Genomic DNA, 15179 nt, shown 5'->3' with positions numbered 1-15179 from the left:
TTTCGTTTTTGCACTTGTGCAATTCTTTCTAATAGAGTAACAAGTGTACATACCAAATATCTCTCATATACATTATGATAATAAACAATTCCACCTCCCCCCATATTGTCCAAGCACTCTAACATGGACTGGCACCTCACCTCTTCCATCAGCTTCATTGGCAGCAACAGTAGGCAAGTGTACACAATGAGGGGAGTGTGTGGCAGAAAACATTCAAGCAATCCAATACAGTGAAACTCCACAATGATCTTGATTCAAAATATCTGTGGGATAACGTTAAATGAAGAGTTCCCTGCCCTCATTGCATAAAATTCTTGTGCTGCAAGCGGTTTAGGGTACCTTTAAAGGAAAACTAATGCATTACAGGAACGATTCAATAATCCAACCAAGCCACAGCTGTCATCAAATTACTGGTTAAGCTGAGAATTTCCTAGCACAGTGAAATCTTGTTACAACGAACACCACATTAATGAACTTTTAAGATTAATGAACTTTTCAGAAATCCCCAGCTGACTTCTTATGGTTCCAATATAAAAATATTTTGGTACGACGAACTTGAGAATATTAAACTTTTCAGAATAATAATAGTTATTCAGCTTCCGTGTTACGTTGACAATGCCTCAGTACTATGAACTAATATTCCGAAATCTGGGGATTCTTATATTTCCGAGAATCTTTCACAGCAGCCGAAACAGAAGGCTAGCAGATGACAAAGCGCAGGGAAGTGGACGCCGCGTCACCCGGGTTTGGAAAACCTGAGACAGTGTTGCATGAAAAAAAAATGTGAGAGAATTTTTTCTTATCTATTCTAGAGGCAACGATGCATCAGGTTTTGCGAGACGCATGCTCTGCCCAGGCAAGTGTCGCCTAGCAACGGAGGCGTGTCTCTTCCTTCTTTTGTCCTTCTTTCTATGCACACCTCTTTCTTTCGCACTTCTTTCTGCAGCCATACTAGTTACGCGCGCGAAGAAATGTAACCTCCCTACTCGCAAGAATGCCACACGGTCGCACTTTGCAATTTCCAGACGGTGTCGTTTACGCGCACTTGTGCTTTGGAATAGTTCAGGTGTCCGCCTCGAGTGAGACAGTTGCGGTGTCCACGGCAAGGAATGTGAAAACAAACAAACAAGAAACATTGCACTTTGGAAGCGACACGGAGCTTCCCTTTTGTCAGTAGTTTTCTCAGCATTAGTGTCTCCTTTACGCACATCACTCTTATTATAAGGTGCTTCAGTGGTGCATGGCGGCGGAAATGATGGAAAATAGGAACAGCACGGGCCAAGTGCCAACAGCGACATTTTCATGGATAGCTAAAATGGTGACAACTTATGAACTGATTGGTTGAAACGCGGAATGCTTAATTTTGGGGCTTTCACTATAACGGCCTTTGAGAAAAACGAATGATTTTCAGCAGTGCCGTGCGATTTGTTATATCGAGATTTGACTGTAGTAAGTTTTCTTGTCCTCTTGCAAGCTTTTGGTTTTCATTGCATTTTATTAAGCCACAATTTTTTCAAATTTTTTTCCCGACTAAGCTTCTGCATTACATTCACTTCTTGCAGTTCTCCATAATGAAACAGCCATCTGACCTTCTGGCACAAATAACGCAGGCAGAAAGCTACTTTGGCGCACCGGCAAGCATTTTTTGTGCAGTATCCAATGTACATCTGTATGCCAGATATGGTCTCACTTTTAACTGAAATATAAACAAAATACAGCAGCACTGGTGCTATGCCCATCGACGAGGCATTCGGTGCAAGAATTACCAACTAGTTTCATTAAATTTTTATAGAATGGCTTTCCCTGCGTATATATCACTGTATAAAGCTGCTTTTAACATTCTGACTTGCAACAGGCACTGGGTGTTGGGTGCACTTCAAGAGAGCAAGAAAAAAGAAGAAAGAACAAAGCAGTTTGCGGAACTAGGGCATGTCATTAAGACTGTGCCCCAAAATGTGTGCAACTAAAGCGTAGTTACGGTGAAGATGCCCACAGGTTTTACTTCCAACGTGTGCAATCTCACCTGCATAACTGTGCCATGGAACATGTGAAATGTTTTTATTATAACCATGAAATCTGCTCTTCCGATAGTGTAGAGTTGCAAGGAAGGTCCCTAATAATAAGCAAGTTATCTTCCAGCAGTTGAGTACACATATTACAACATACCATATTTATTAATATCTAGGCCAATAGTTTTTTTTTTTTTCAAATAATCATACACCGAACTCTAGGATCGGCTTAGATTCGAGAACTTTAAAAAACGCGCCAGTTTTCAATTCAAAATAATAAATATGCTGCATAGCTAGTGCCATCTAGAAAAGTCAGTATCAGGGCCACTACTAGCCGTGCCAGAAGCCAAATGAAGTACATGAGTGACGTCGCCATTTTGACTTGTGTCGTATCGGCGTGCGGCGTGGCATTATTGTAATGGCACTAAACAGGCGATACCACTATAGTGCCGCTTTCAAACGAAACGTTATGCTAGCTGCAGAGGTATCGTCAAATGTTCAAGTCGGGCGGGACTTCAGCATCGATGAGAAAAACATCCATCGTTGGAGGAGGCAACGGGAGACGCTTTTTGCATGTTCCGCAGCAAGGAGATGACAGCGATAAGGAGAGTAGCAATGAAGCTAGCAGTGATGATGACATAGCATGAGCTCGGCATGTTCATATTGACTAAATGGCCTTTTCATTTTGTGAACGCTGTCCTCACGCTTTTGTTCAGCCTACACTCGAGGTAAGTTTTTGTTTTTCTTTTAATTTTGGACATTTGCAGATCAGCTTAGAATCAGGGCTGGCCTGGATTAGAGTAAATACGGTATTTTAAAGGTGGCACCATCAACAACTATGCTAAGCAATAACCGATTGGACCTAATCTGAGCCTTGTTTTTCATCCGACATCCTCCTTGATAGAGCTGCTCAGTGCCACACTGGTGACAAGAGTACCGAACTGTAGCCACAAACAGCACAAAAAACAAAACCACACATTGGTAGTACACTGGCACGCTGTTGCCCAGAGAGAAATGCAACAAAAATGCAAAAACAGCGAGTGGAGGACCAACAGCATTGGTTATATCCATGGCTCTACTGTTGCAATAGCTACTCCACTGACTTCCAGGATGATGATGATGATGATGATGATGATGATGTATGCTATAGGTTTTGATTTCAGTTTTACTAGCGAGACAACTTTATAGGAACTAAACATTCACTTTTATGCTCCCTTTGGTGCGAGCTCGTCAAAATTGTGCACTAAAATGCACTTTTCGAGCAAGATGGCGCAAAGAACTGCTCTTTGCAAAACTGGCACTGCTGTTGTATCATTGCGTTCTTGAATGCACTTCTCCAAATAAGCTCGTAATTGTCCATAAATCCTATTATTGTGTCCCAAACTGACCACAGAAAACCAGCACAGACATAAGGTATTCCCTAACAAGCTTATACAACTTGCATACAAACACACTGTTGTAAAAAAATAACAGATTAAAAGAGCTACACAGGTGCAAATGGAGATGACTAAATTCACTTTGATGGTAGGGTAACAGCAGGTATACAATATGCAATGCTTGCAAGAAATCTCACAGAAGCTGGTGAAACCAACAGGCACTAGCTACACAATACTTTTGAAGAATGGAATGAACAACTGCCAGGAATCTGCCAGAATGATAGTACAGTCGCCGACCGATTTTCCGGACTCCAAAAATTCGGACATGCTCAATTATTCGGTCTGCTTCACGGCACCGCCATTCTCCCCATAGAGCATAATGTATAACAACTGCCGAAAGTTCGGACACCTTGCAACCTCTCGTCTGATTTTTCGAACACTCCTTGAGCCAACTCGATCGAGAGCAACATGCACCGACTCTAACCGGCGCATGGTTCGACTTGCAGAACGCCATTTTTGTTTTGAACGGAGCTTCCTTGCTGCCCCACGAAGTTGCGCTACTGCAAATTCCCGCTCATCATCATCGTTTCTGCCTGGTTCGATAGAGTGGCTCTACAGCAGTTCTGGTTTCAGCTTAGTAAGCCATGTCAAGACAATCCAGCAGCTTATTTGTTTCTTCGTGCACGACGCTGCGAGTAGGCCACGTTTTTCGTTTGTGCGACTGGTGTCCGCATGGTAGTGTTTGCTTTGTGTGCTGTGTCGAGGTTCCGGTGATCCAACGCGGCATACGGAAACATCGCGTCAAGTGTCTAATGGTGCCGACAGTCCCCGCGCAGACTGCGCTGGGGAATGCCGGCAGGCGGGTGCCGGGAGGCCTAAGATTTGTCGCCTTCCTATGTGCTCCTTACCGACGCGGAAAATGTTCTGCCGAGACCTGCGCAGTGGTTGCATTGCGATTCCGGACACCGTCTCATTTGACAGTTTCACAGGTACACTGCTGTACTGACATGCGCGGAACTCGACGACGGCGAGATCATTCGTCAGGTTTCTGCTGCACCGCCGGACGATGACTCTTGAGTCGGAAGATGACGCACCATGTGCTACGCTGCCGTCGCATGCGGAGCGTGTACAAGCAGTGACTGTGCTTTCAGCCGCCTATAGTGACCGTACGACCCTCTCCGAGATTCAGGCTTATCTGATTGCGCGTAAACGGAACAGCGTGCATCGGCGCATTCACGATTTCTTCAAGCCTACTGCCGAGCCCGAATAAGTGCGTGGAAATAAAGGATTTCATTTTTTTTTTCTTAATCTACTTTTTCGGACACCTGTTTATTCGGACATTTCCGCAGTCCCCGTGAGGTCCGAATAAACGGTCGGCAACTGTATTATGAAATCCACTTTCCCAAATGAGATTCATGACAATGTTACAGAGGCCACAAATAATCACTCACTACTTAAGATTTAACCACTTAACTACAAGGAAATAGTGGCCCTTATCACAGTCCTGTCTCTATGAAAGCTACTGGCTTATGCATAGCATATTCAGGACAAAGGATGTGCATACCATGTCCTCGGGAATGGCGGCAAAGTTTGGCACACCCAGCACATTCGTGCAGAATCGGTCGCTGAGTGCCCGGCCCACATATAGGTAGAGGCGGTCGACTGTATCCAACGCATAGCAACCATGCCTGTCAATATTTTCAAAGGACAGCTGCAGTCGTGGTGGCTGGCACACCAGTGTTCCATCATCCAGCTCCAAGGCGTCCTGCAAGAAACAAATACATGGCCAGTAATCCTGGTTGTTTAAAGTGGTCCGACCATGGTTTTTAAAAAGACACTAATGGCAAATGTTTAGTCAAATTATTAACTGTCATGTCATGTTCCATTTATAATTTATAAATGATAGCCAACCACATTTCTCACTAGCAATTTTCAGAAAACTTGCAAGTCTGGTTCGATTTCAGTACAAATAGAAATGTGCACTGTTTTAAAGATTACACCTGTGCCCCTCCTTTAGCCATCGTAGACTTTTTGACATGCTTACCAGTCATTTGGAGACCACCTTTGATGGCTTTTCTTAACACGATAACATGCCAGAAAGCTTAATTCATAACAAAATCCTGTTTATATGCAGCTGCCAGGATTGGTGAACTTAAAATGCTGTATAGGTAATATATCACATGACAGACCTAACGGAACTTGCCCTTTCAATAGACAATGCTAATCAATCACATTACTTTCAAGCTGTCTCTCCAGACCTTGAACTCCTCAAGTTAACTGGTTTTGTGACAGTTCTCACCTAATCCAGTAAAGAAATGTGATAAGGATAGGTACATTGTGATGAGGCATTTTAGCTGTACACCACACAGTATTCAAAGGTTGTTTTATGGCTAAGGCTTGGCATGTTGAAAACCTCTTTTGGATTTTTCTATAGTTTGATGATGATGATGAATGGTGTTTTCTGGTGCGAAGGCCAAATGAACCAACTACTCACGTAACTTCATGTCAGAAAAAAACTTTATAGAAATGCACATTCATTATTTGCTTCCATGCCAGACAGTTTAAATGCACACTGCCTGTGAGTACAAGGGCAGCCACTGCCCCGGCAAAATGATACATGGTACCCGCATCATCTTTACAAGCAACAAGGCTTGAACGCAGCTATCACATATAAATTTCCAGTGGTTGCTCGAAAGAAGCACCGGTCAGCAGGGAGTAAAGTGCGTACAAAGCAGGAACAGGTTTTCTTGCTCCACCAGTGGTACAATCCACTGATCCCAAGTAAGTGCAAAAAATGAATGTGCCCATAGGGTGCCCATTTCTCTGCAACATTTCTTAATGCTGGAGTAGTTTAACGGGCAATTCCAGCAAATCTTTCTTACCATGGCAGGAAAGTACCAGTCTTGCATTAATCCACACCTCCGGCCACACTTTACTCTTTCCTTACTGCTTTATACAGCATTCATTCATTGTCAGCTGCCGTTTCTGTTTTGAAATCTACTGAACCCAGACAAGTACCTTATTTACTCGCATAATGATGGCACTTTTTTGTCAGAAAAATTGACGCAAATTCAGGGGTGCGATCATTATGAGAGTTAAATTTCCCGCGAAAAAAAAAAATTTTTTTTTCCGTCCCGCGTTTGCTGCGGGATGTGGGTGCGGGACACCAAAACAAAGATGGCGGCCGGCGGAGCAAGCCGAACACATTTTTTTCTTGCTGTGAGTACATTAGGTGCATTGAAACAGTTTCTTCCGTATCAATGATGAAAAATATCGTTAATATCGGCAAGTTTGCAGCAATAACGTAGCCATGTCCACTTTGTGAGGGGACAGAAACAGATGGCCGCACTTAGCTGCCAGTGACAGAAACGCATAGCCGGCGTGCTGCTGAAACTGCGGCATCTGTCTTCACTACTATCCTAAAACGGCACATTTCCGCTAAGGGTGGGCGAATATCTTAGCTGTGTTACAAGCATTGGCGTATGAATAGGGTACACTTTTAACGTATCAGTGTAAACGTGGCTACTGTCATTGCCGCGCGCGATTTGTTGTGTGCCCACAAGTGCAGATGAAAAGAATCGATGGCGCCTTTTTTGTTTTTGTTGATTGCAACCATCATAAAGCCTACCCACAATAAAGGCAAGTTTGGTTGTACCTCTTTACGTCATGGAAGTGCGGAAAGTGATGAAAGTAATGAAATGAGGCATCTACTTAAGAATGTTTGGTGCGCGCAGACCGCTTGGCTTGTCTATAAGAGTCGTTCGCGTAGCATTCGACAGATGGTAAGCGCGATCAGTATTAGCTAGACTTGGCACACGACATATCGCTGCGGCAAGTTCGGGGTGCGATCATTACATGGGAAATTTAAAAAATCAAATTTTGACGACAAAACTCAGGGGTGCGATCATTACGCGAGTGCGATCATTATGCGAGTAAATATGGTAATTGGCGTTTCCTGCTGTAGGGCACATCTTTGATGCACTCACTATCCCAACAACAAAAAATTGAATTCCAAGGTTTTACATGCCAAAATCACGATCTGATTATGAGGCTCACGGTAGTGGGGGGCTTCAAATTATTTCTTACCCCCTGGGGTTTTTTAACGACCACTCAATGCACAGTACACGGGTGTTTCTGCATTCGCCCTCATCGAAACGTGGCCGCCGTGGCCAGGATTTGATCCCTCAACCTCATGCTTAACAGCGCAACGCCCTAGCCGTTAAGCAACCACGACAGGTCACTATCCCAAAAGCACTCTCAAGACAGATGCTGCCACCATTCGGCTCACCACGAGGTCAGGCAAGTGTCTGCTGACCAGACAAGTTCTAATTATCCAACAAAAACCAGTTTCACGATCGATATAACAAACGTTGTGACCCATGAAAATGTGTGGACATTGGCTGGGATTGAATTAACAAAAAAACTGAATTAGCCGCAGTCAATTAATGGAAGCCTACCATACATGCATTAGTGAGTGATATGACCTCCCATTTTTACTCAACTTTGCAACACAACTGATTTCTGAAGCTTTAGTACACACCAACCCTACGGGGATAAGAACAAGCAACCCTTACGGGCCTGCAAAACTTTCAGAAATAGATTGGTGATAGGCCCCATGCACCATAACTCACCTGGTCATCAAGCATATGTAGAGGATACAATGCTGGATAGATGTAAGTCATCAGGTATGACAGAGGCATCATTTTCATCTGCTCCATAGCAAAGACTCGTTCATCCAGCTTGGTACTAATGCCAACACGAAATGCTGTCTGCAATAGATTAGGAGAGGCAGATAGTCCACATTCACTGAAGAATCACAAGAAGAAGGCACTGATCTTACAGACAGCACAAAAAGTTCTGCTCAGAAGTGGTGATACTTAATGCTGCAAATGTCTGAAAAGCATAGAAAAATGTTGTGTCATAGAAAGTCTCAGACTTAGTGAAAAAGAAAAGCAAATCTGTTTTTCCCTGTTTGCAGAACTACTTGTACGATGAGCACTAATTAAGATATTGTGCAGGTAGTACATTATGGTGTTTCAGTTGAGCACTCAATTTGCACAACGGCTACATGGACACTGCTCACCCAATGCATTCTGAGCATGGTTGCCAGAGCTTGACGTGTCGTGGCACTCTATGTAGAATGTCATATTGTTGTCAGTGCCTTTAGAGAAAACGAATGCAAAGCATGTCATAATTTTGCGCTTATCTTGAGTACCACAGCTGTAGAAGTGCACTAATGTCGTATAGTAATTACAAACAAAAGGAATGTAGCATTTGAGCTGCGAGTCTTAAAACATCATCAACACAATAACCAACAATAAAACCTCAGCCTGCATTCAGAGAATGCAGACAAAGCAGAAACAAGCACCAAAGCATGCAAATGCAATCTAAGCATGGCAGTCAACAAAAATCTAGTGATGGCACAATCTTGCAGTGAGGTCAAGGGTTGAATTTGAGCAGATGGCTTATCACCGAAGACCAGAAAGCCAAAGTTGAATTGTTAAATGTGCTTTTCAATGCAATGGAAAATTAAACGAAATTCTGGGGTGTTGCATGCCAAAACCACAATACAGTAAAACCTCGTTAAACCGTACCCACCTAAACAGTTGTTTCTTTTTAAAAGTAGTAAAGTCGGATCCCTAACTAAGCGGCCATTGAACATAATGCGTTTTGTATCCGCATAAACCGTACCAGCTTATTGCGTACGTATAAGTTAACACGTAGTGTTTCCACTTTTCGTCGTGCAATCCCGGCGGTACGTCCCCATCGGGTGGCCTGGCAGAACAACAAGCCTCAGAGATCAGAACAACGGCCTCCAAGCGACTGTGTTTTTTCGTGTGAAGCCACATCAACATCATTTCAGCGTCGTGCCTGAGAGCGTTGTGGCGTCATGCAAGCTAGGACTCGCATCATGCCGAAGCTCGGATAAAAAACACCGGGTACTCAGCATAGAAGAAAAATTGGACATTGTTCGTGCTATCGAACGTGGCATGAAGAAGTTGGCGCTGGCATGTGACAGGGATCTAGCATTGAATACGGTGTGTAGCATTTGGAATGCGAAGTTGCTCGGCAGAGCTGCTGCGACCGTGAAAAGATGTCGGCTACAAAGTTTGTCTTTTCACCATCCTTGCCTCTGTTGTTGCCGAAGTGTCTCCTAACGACAGTGATGAAAATGACACAGAAAGCGACAGCAAGGGCGATTCAGGCCCTAGAGTGGCAGAAGCTGCACGTTACGTCAGCTCACTGAATATGGTCGCAACTTATACCCCTGTCACACTGGGCGTTCATTCGAATCAAATGGCATTAGCATCGAATGACATTATTCGGCTGCTACACAGCGATATTTAATGCCATTAGCCTCGAATGACTTTCACAATCGAATGAGTTCAAGAAACTCATTTGGCTTCGCACCCGGAGCGAATTTGTACTCTCAACCCCAGAAACAACGTAAAACAGGACAGTGTTTGCAAATTAAAAGCCGTACTCGTAAAAAAATAATAATTTTTCCGTGTTTTAATGAACTTGTTACTTTAAAGAGACAAAATCTGTACAGCAGGCTGTCGCAAAATGTTGTTACTGTCCAGCTCAGCAGCGTCTGGCCGCCACCCATGCCACCGCCACTCTGCTCGTCGGCTATATTGTAAACACTTGGGCACCTGGTTGCACGTTTTGGTTAATCAGGCATCAGCAAGCGCTTTATGTGCACTTATGCAAGCACTTTATTCTTGTTAACAGAGGGGGTTAACCCCCTTTCTTCTCGTTTATTACATAACGAGGGTCTCAAATCCGGCAACATTGATGCCTTCAGGTAGCATGTGTGGAGGGGGTTAACTCCCTTTCTTCTCGTTTATTACATAACGAGGGTCTCAAATCCGGCAACACTGATGCCTTCAGGTAGCATGTGTGGGTTTATTGACCAGTGGCCTTCACCCAAAAAGATCACGTTCTCGCAATGCCTGCGGCAAAAAGGACGTTCCACGTCCGCCGCCAAGGTCTGCAAGTGGTGGCGCTGGCTAACACTCCCAGAGTTCTACTAGGACACATAAATACCCGAGAAAGTGGATGGCAAAATGGCGCCGCGGTAGCTCAATTGGTAGAGCATCGCACGCGAAATGCGAAGGTTGTTGGTTTGGTTCCCACCTGTGGCAAGTTTTTTCATCCACTTTAATTTCCATTAATTATTGTTCCTTTATTTCATTCATTAAGCACAAGTAATTTCCCCTATGTTGTCCTTGGTGTCAGTGTTTGTTGGCTTCTTATGATATGACTAATAAAAAAATCTGGCCCCTCAGTTAACCCCCTTTCTTCTCATTAAAACGCCCAGTGTGACAGGGGTATTAAGAAAGCTATAGGAAAGAGCGGGTGCTTTTTACAGACATGTTACGTGTTTCCTGCTCGATGCAAGTGAGTAACATTTGGCTTGGGTATTCACTACATTATAGACTCATCTGGTATGCTTTGTGTACCATGTTCAAAAAATGCTGCAGGGGCCCTTTAACAAGCTTTTACTGTACTTGCCATACTAGAACCAACACACACACCCACACACACACACACACACACACACACAAAATAAGGTTAAACCAAAGGACTATATATTGCAAGTTCTGAATCTTTTAATCAATATTTTCTCATACAGCTTTGCTGCCCATATATATGTGCCCATAATGACTTGAATTTAACAACTTACTGCATGTTGAGTGAATGGGAAAGCTGCTGCACAACAGAGAGCAGCCCTACATTTATGGCCAACTGTACGTACAACGATTTTTTTCGAAGTGCCAAATACAAATAATAGGTACAAAGGTGCATGAACATACTGTGGTACTACCGAATGTTATATTCTCCTTGATTCAGACATTAGATCAAATGCCCGACTCATCTGTTTTGACAGTGCCTGATGCCTCATGCCTCACGTTTTGCTTCATGCAATTATGCAAATTGCACTGTTTGTAGCATATGATCATTTTCACATGAGAGCAGCCTTAGCTCTAAAGTTGACCTTTTTTCTACTAATCTAGAGAAAATCCATACATCTGCCCCTAATGCCTTTCCATAAGTGTACATTGGTCATATTGTAGAATACTCTACAACTACATATTCTCACTTTTCACAAGCTTCCATCAGTATTTCTTTTTCCAGTTTTGTCCAACTTGTGTGGGTCATCCTGTGATCAGAATATTCCAGTAGTTGCCTGTTCTTTTTCAGTTGTAGTAATTTTCAAACAGCTACTTCAGTTATAAAAGCTGAGTTTATATGTCTGGACATGGAACTGCAGCACTCTGAAATCAACTTATATAACAAGCAAGTTTTTCAGCAGCTGCAGCACACAAATGTATCAAAATGTGCAAAACGAAAGTGTATTGCTCTGTTGGAACCACAAGAAAAGCTATTTTGCAAAAAAAAGGTCCCATTCTCCAGTACTCACATGTTTCATTAGCGCAAGCACATAGAGCGGCACAAGGCGGGCACAATGGGGGATAGGCAGCCCTAATGCAGCCGCTTGACCAGAATTCAGGGTAGTTTTGAAAGCTTGGATAAGGTCCAGGCACGCATTAACCATTGCCTCTCGTGCATCCACGACAGACGATGAAAGGCTCCGGTCCACCGCTGCAGATGAATAAGCAAACCAGCACAATATGCTTCAGGTCCATCCTCTGAGCTCCAGTATTATCCCATAATTTTCCGGCTGATCTTATCCTTCAATAATGCAAAATATTCACTGTACTTTTATATGGCTTAAGTTTTATAATGTGTGTATGCTTTATATTTTTTATAATTAGTATATATTGCCAGTACGCACGGCTTATCTCAAGAAGATGGCCTTTCTGTTACCATCCTTGATAGGACTGACAGTGTACCAACAAATACATCAACATTTCTTCATACACAGCTTTGCTTGCTCATTCTCTCTAAAAGCGTGTTCAAGGGGTTACTCCCCACATTACATCCTAGGTAGCTAAGGAATTTGCACATGCGGTTTGGGTTTGTACATGCTAAATTTCATAAGGCCTACCACCCAACTGGGTGCACTGGAAACCAATCTGAACCCACAGAATAAAGTGTCCTGAATATTGCAGTGTGCAGAAACCACCTCACAGGTGTACAGCCTCTCATATGAATCTCAAAATGATGGGAGACAAGTAATGATGGGAGACAAGATTTACTGTAATGCCTCATGATATAGTGTGCTTACTGCCCAATCAGCCTTCTTCAGGTGAGCTCACACCCCTGCCATTTTGGTGAAAAACAATGCCATATGATCTCATTAGAACAGTAATGCACAATCAGAGGTCTTCTTTTTCCGTTAATACCAACCACTGAAGTGCAACATCTCTGACAAGTAAAATACTAAAGAGTGGTGCAGGTGAATTCCAGAGAATAATGGGATAATGTGCCATGCCAATTTAATTGTGTGTTTTGTTTTCCACCAGTTCAAGTACTTGCCCACCTTTTGTTGGGTGTGTTCTCCATGTGGAGCTAGCACATGCCTTATACACAAGGAGCGTCGCTCAAGTGCTCTTTGCATCTACAAAAAGCTGATTTTTACTTTATTACATGTGCCTGCCAAAGACTGCGTTGTGAAGGTTAGTTTAATGTGTTACTGGGTAGATAATGCACACTTACTCAAGTAACCATTAGTCTAAAAGACTAATGAAAAAGCCGTCAGTCCCATCAAAGAGGATCATACTACCGTGATGCATTATGCCTTTTAGACACTGTTGTTCCCATGACATGCACTGCTCATGTGATCACTCCTCATCTGCTGCTGTTGCCACACACACTTGTACACTTCTCTGATAAATATGCTTAGTTCAATACTACTTCTAACTTTGTAAGCCAATTTCCAACACTGACAAAAGCTCAGAGCGATTAAACCACACCTTTGCAAAGTTTCAACTATTAACCTTTATACCCTTACTCATTAAAGTTTCATCTCATTGCATGCCATTCTACCAAACCCTGCAGCACATCAATTTCTTGTGCCTCCCCTAACTAACCAACACATTACTTTTTCCCTAGATGCTACCTTCAATGCTAGTCAGTAATCCGTGGAAGTTTTGGAAAACTGTAACAAATACTAACGACAGTGAAATTGTACTTCTTGACACTGATGATTCTTGACACTGATTCTTGACACTTCTGAATGAAAACTTTGTCTGTCATTTTTCAGCTTTGTCTACTAGCACGCCTGTTTCGTTGCCTAAGCACAATTATTTGTCTATGTGTCCAATAAAGATCGAAGCTCCTGGCAATGTAAAACTGATTGAATCCCTCCCAATGTCCTCTGCTTGTTGTGCTGACAAAGTCAATTCAAGATTTCTTAAAGAAACAAAACTATGCTCCTCTCTCTTCTTGGGCAAAATAATTCAGCAATCTTTGGATCAAGGTGTGGTGCCTCGTGCTTAGAAAGAGGCGAAGGTGGTTCCACTACATAAATCAGGAAGCAAATAATCCATCATTAATTACCGACCTATTTCTCTCACTTGTATACCATGCAAGATTCTGGAGCATATAATCTTCTCTAATCTGGTCACTTTCCAAGAAACTACCTCATTCTTCACCAAGTCACAGCATAGATTTAGGAAATCGTTCTCATGTGAAATGCAGTTGCTCTGCGTTACCCATTCCTTCCATGCCATTCTAGATTGTGGTTCCTGGGTCGATTGTATCTTTTTAGACTTTTCCAAGGCTTTTGACAAGATTAACCACCACCTATTACTCTACAAGCTTAGCAGCATAAACATCGCCAGCAAAATTATAACTTGGATTTTCTTTTTAACTAATCACTTACAGCACGTCATTGCCAATAATTTTACCTCACCGTCGCCTCCTGTTACTTCCAGCGTGCCCCAAAGCTATGTACAGTTGATTCTCATTACAACCAGACACGGATAATCCAACAAAAAAATTACACTTTTATTCGAAGTCCGTAATATCCAAAACGCCTCACTTCCAAAACTTTGGTCGTAATGTGTAATAATGTTACTGCTAAGAGCGAGTGCCGAACAACCACAGTAAAAAAACAAAAAAAGTCAGTTTCACCCAAGAGGCAAAGCATAGATTGCAATAGCAAATTAGTAGACAGCTATGCGAAGTAAGGATAGTAAGTATATCGTTTTATCAGCCGTAAAAAGTTGTAAACATTCACTTACTAACTAAATTAAGAAGCACGGTGTCACGCGTGCACAGGTAAACACGAACACATCTTGCTCGATGATTACGGAAAGTTAGTGTCAAAACGTTGGAGTGAGGAAGCATGGCAGCAGCAGCAGGGCGAATCGACCTTCACGCTGTCTCTTGCTTCAACACGAACTAAGTACAAAAAAAAAAAAAGCACAGTGCATACGAAGCTAAAGCGCAACTAAAAGCACAGCGCATACGAAGCTACCGGCACTGGGCGCACTGTGTCCACATTGCAGACCGCTTTCAAGGTATGGTAAACGCACGGGCATGCACTTTGTCAACATCGCAGATCACTTTCAAGATATGGTGCCCACATGGCCGCACCGTAAGCAGCAGCCACCAGAGTAGAACCTCCCCCTCTCCCTTGCCTTCCCTTCCCTTCGTGCCTCGCGCGCGAAAGAAGACGGCGTGCTTCCACCCCACCATCCTTCCTCGTGCACACGATATTGAGCCGCGATCGTCAAAACTTCGCAAGTCAGCTGTCAGCCTGTGTCGACATGGAAGAAGTCCATTTTATATGGCCGATTTTGACAAAAATTGCCGCTAATTTCGCCCACTGTAGCCATAGTCTGTTGTAGCATGGTCCATTAAAATCGAACTTCGTTGC

The 15179-nt window shown here is 43.1% G+C and overlaps 1 protein-coding gene across 3 annotated transcripts in view; it reads right to left on the bottom strand.

Annotated features, from left to right (window-relative positions):
* The window catches only part of Sec24AB (Protein transport protein Sec24AB), a 149705-nt gene that overhangs the window by 17059 nt on the left and 117467 nt on the right, over positions 1–15179 (bottom strand). For all 3 annotated transcript variants that reach the window (XM_050196743.3, XM_050196744.3, XM_055063321.2), the window contains 3 exons: positions 11814–11995; positions 8017–8154; positions 4950–5150 (listed from right to left, as the gene is read on the bottom strand). In XM_050196743.3, coding sequence (XP_050052700.1) covers positions 4950–5150; positions 8017–8154; positions 11814–11995 — 521 coding nt within the window. The remainder of the gene's footprint in view (positions 1–4949; positions 5151–8016; positions 8155–11813; positions 11996–15179) is intronic.

This window comes from Dermacentor andersoni, chromosome 1, assembly GCF_023375885.2.
Source record: "Dermacentor andersoni chromosome 1, qqDerAnde1_hic_scaffold, whole genome shotgun sequence".
Taxonomy (NCBI): Eukaryota; Metazoa; Arthropoda; class Arachnida; order Ixodida; family Ixodidae; genus Dermacentor; species Dermacentor andersoni.
This window is presented reverse-complemented; position numbering and strand designations above follow the sequence as displayed.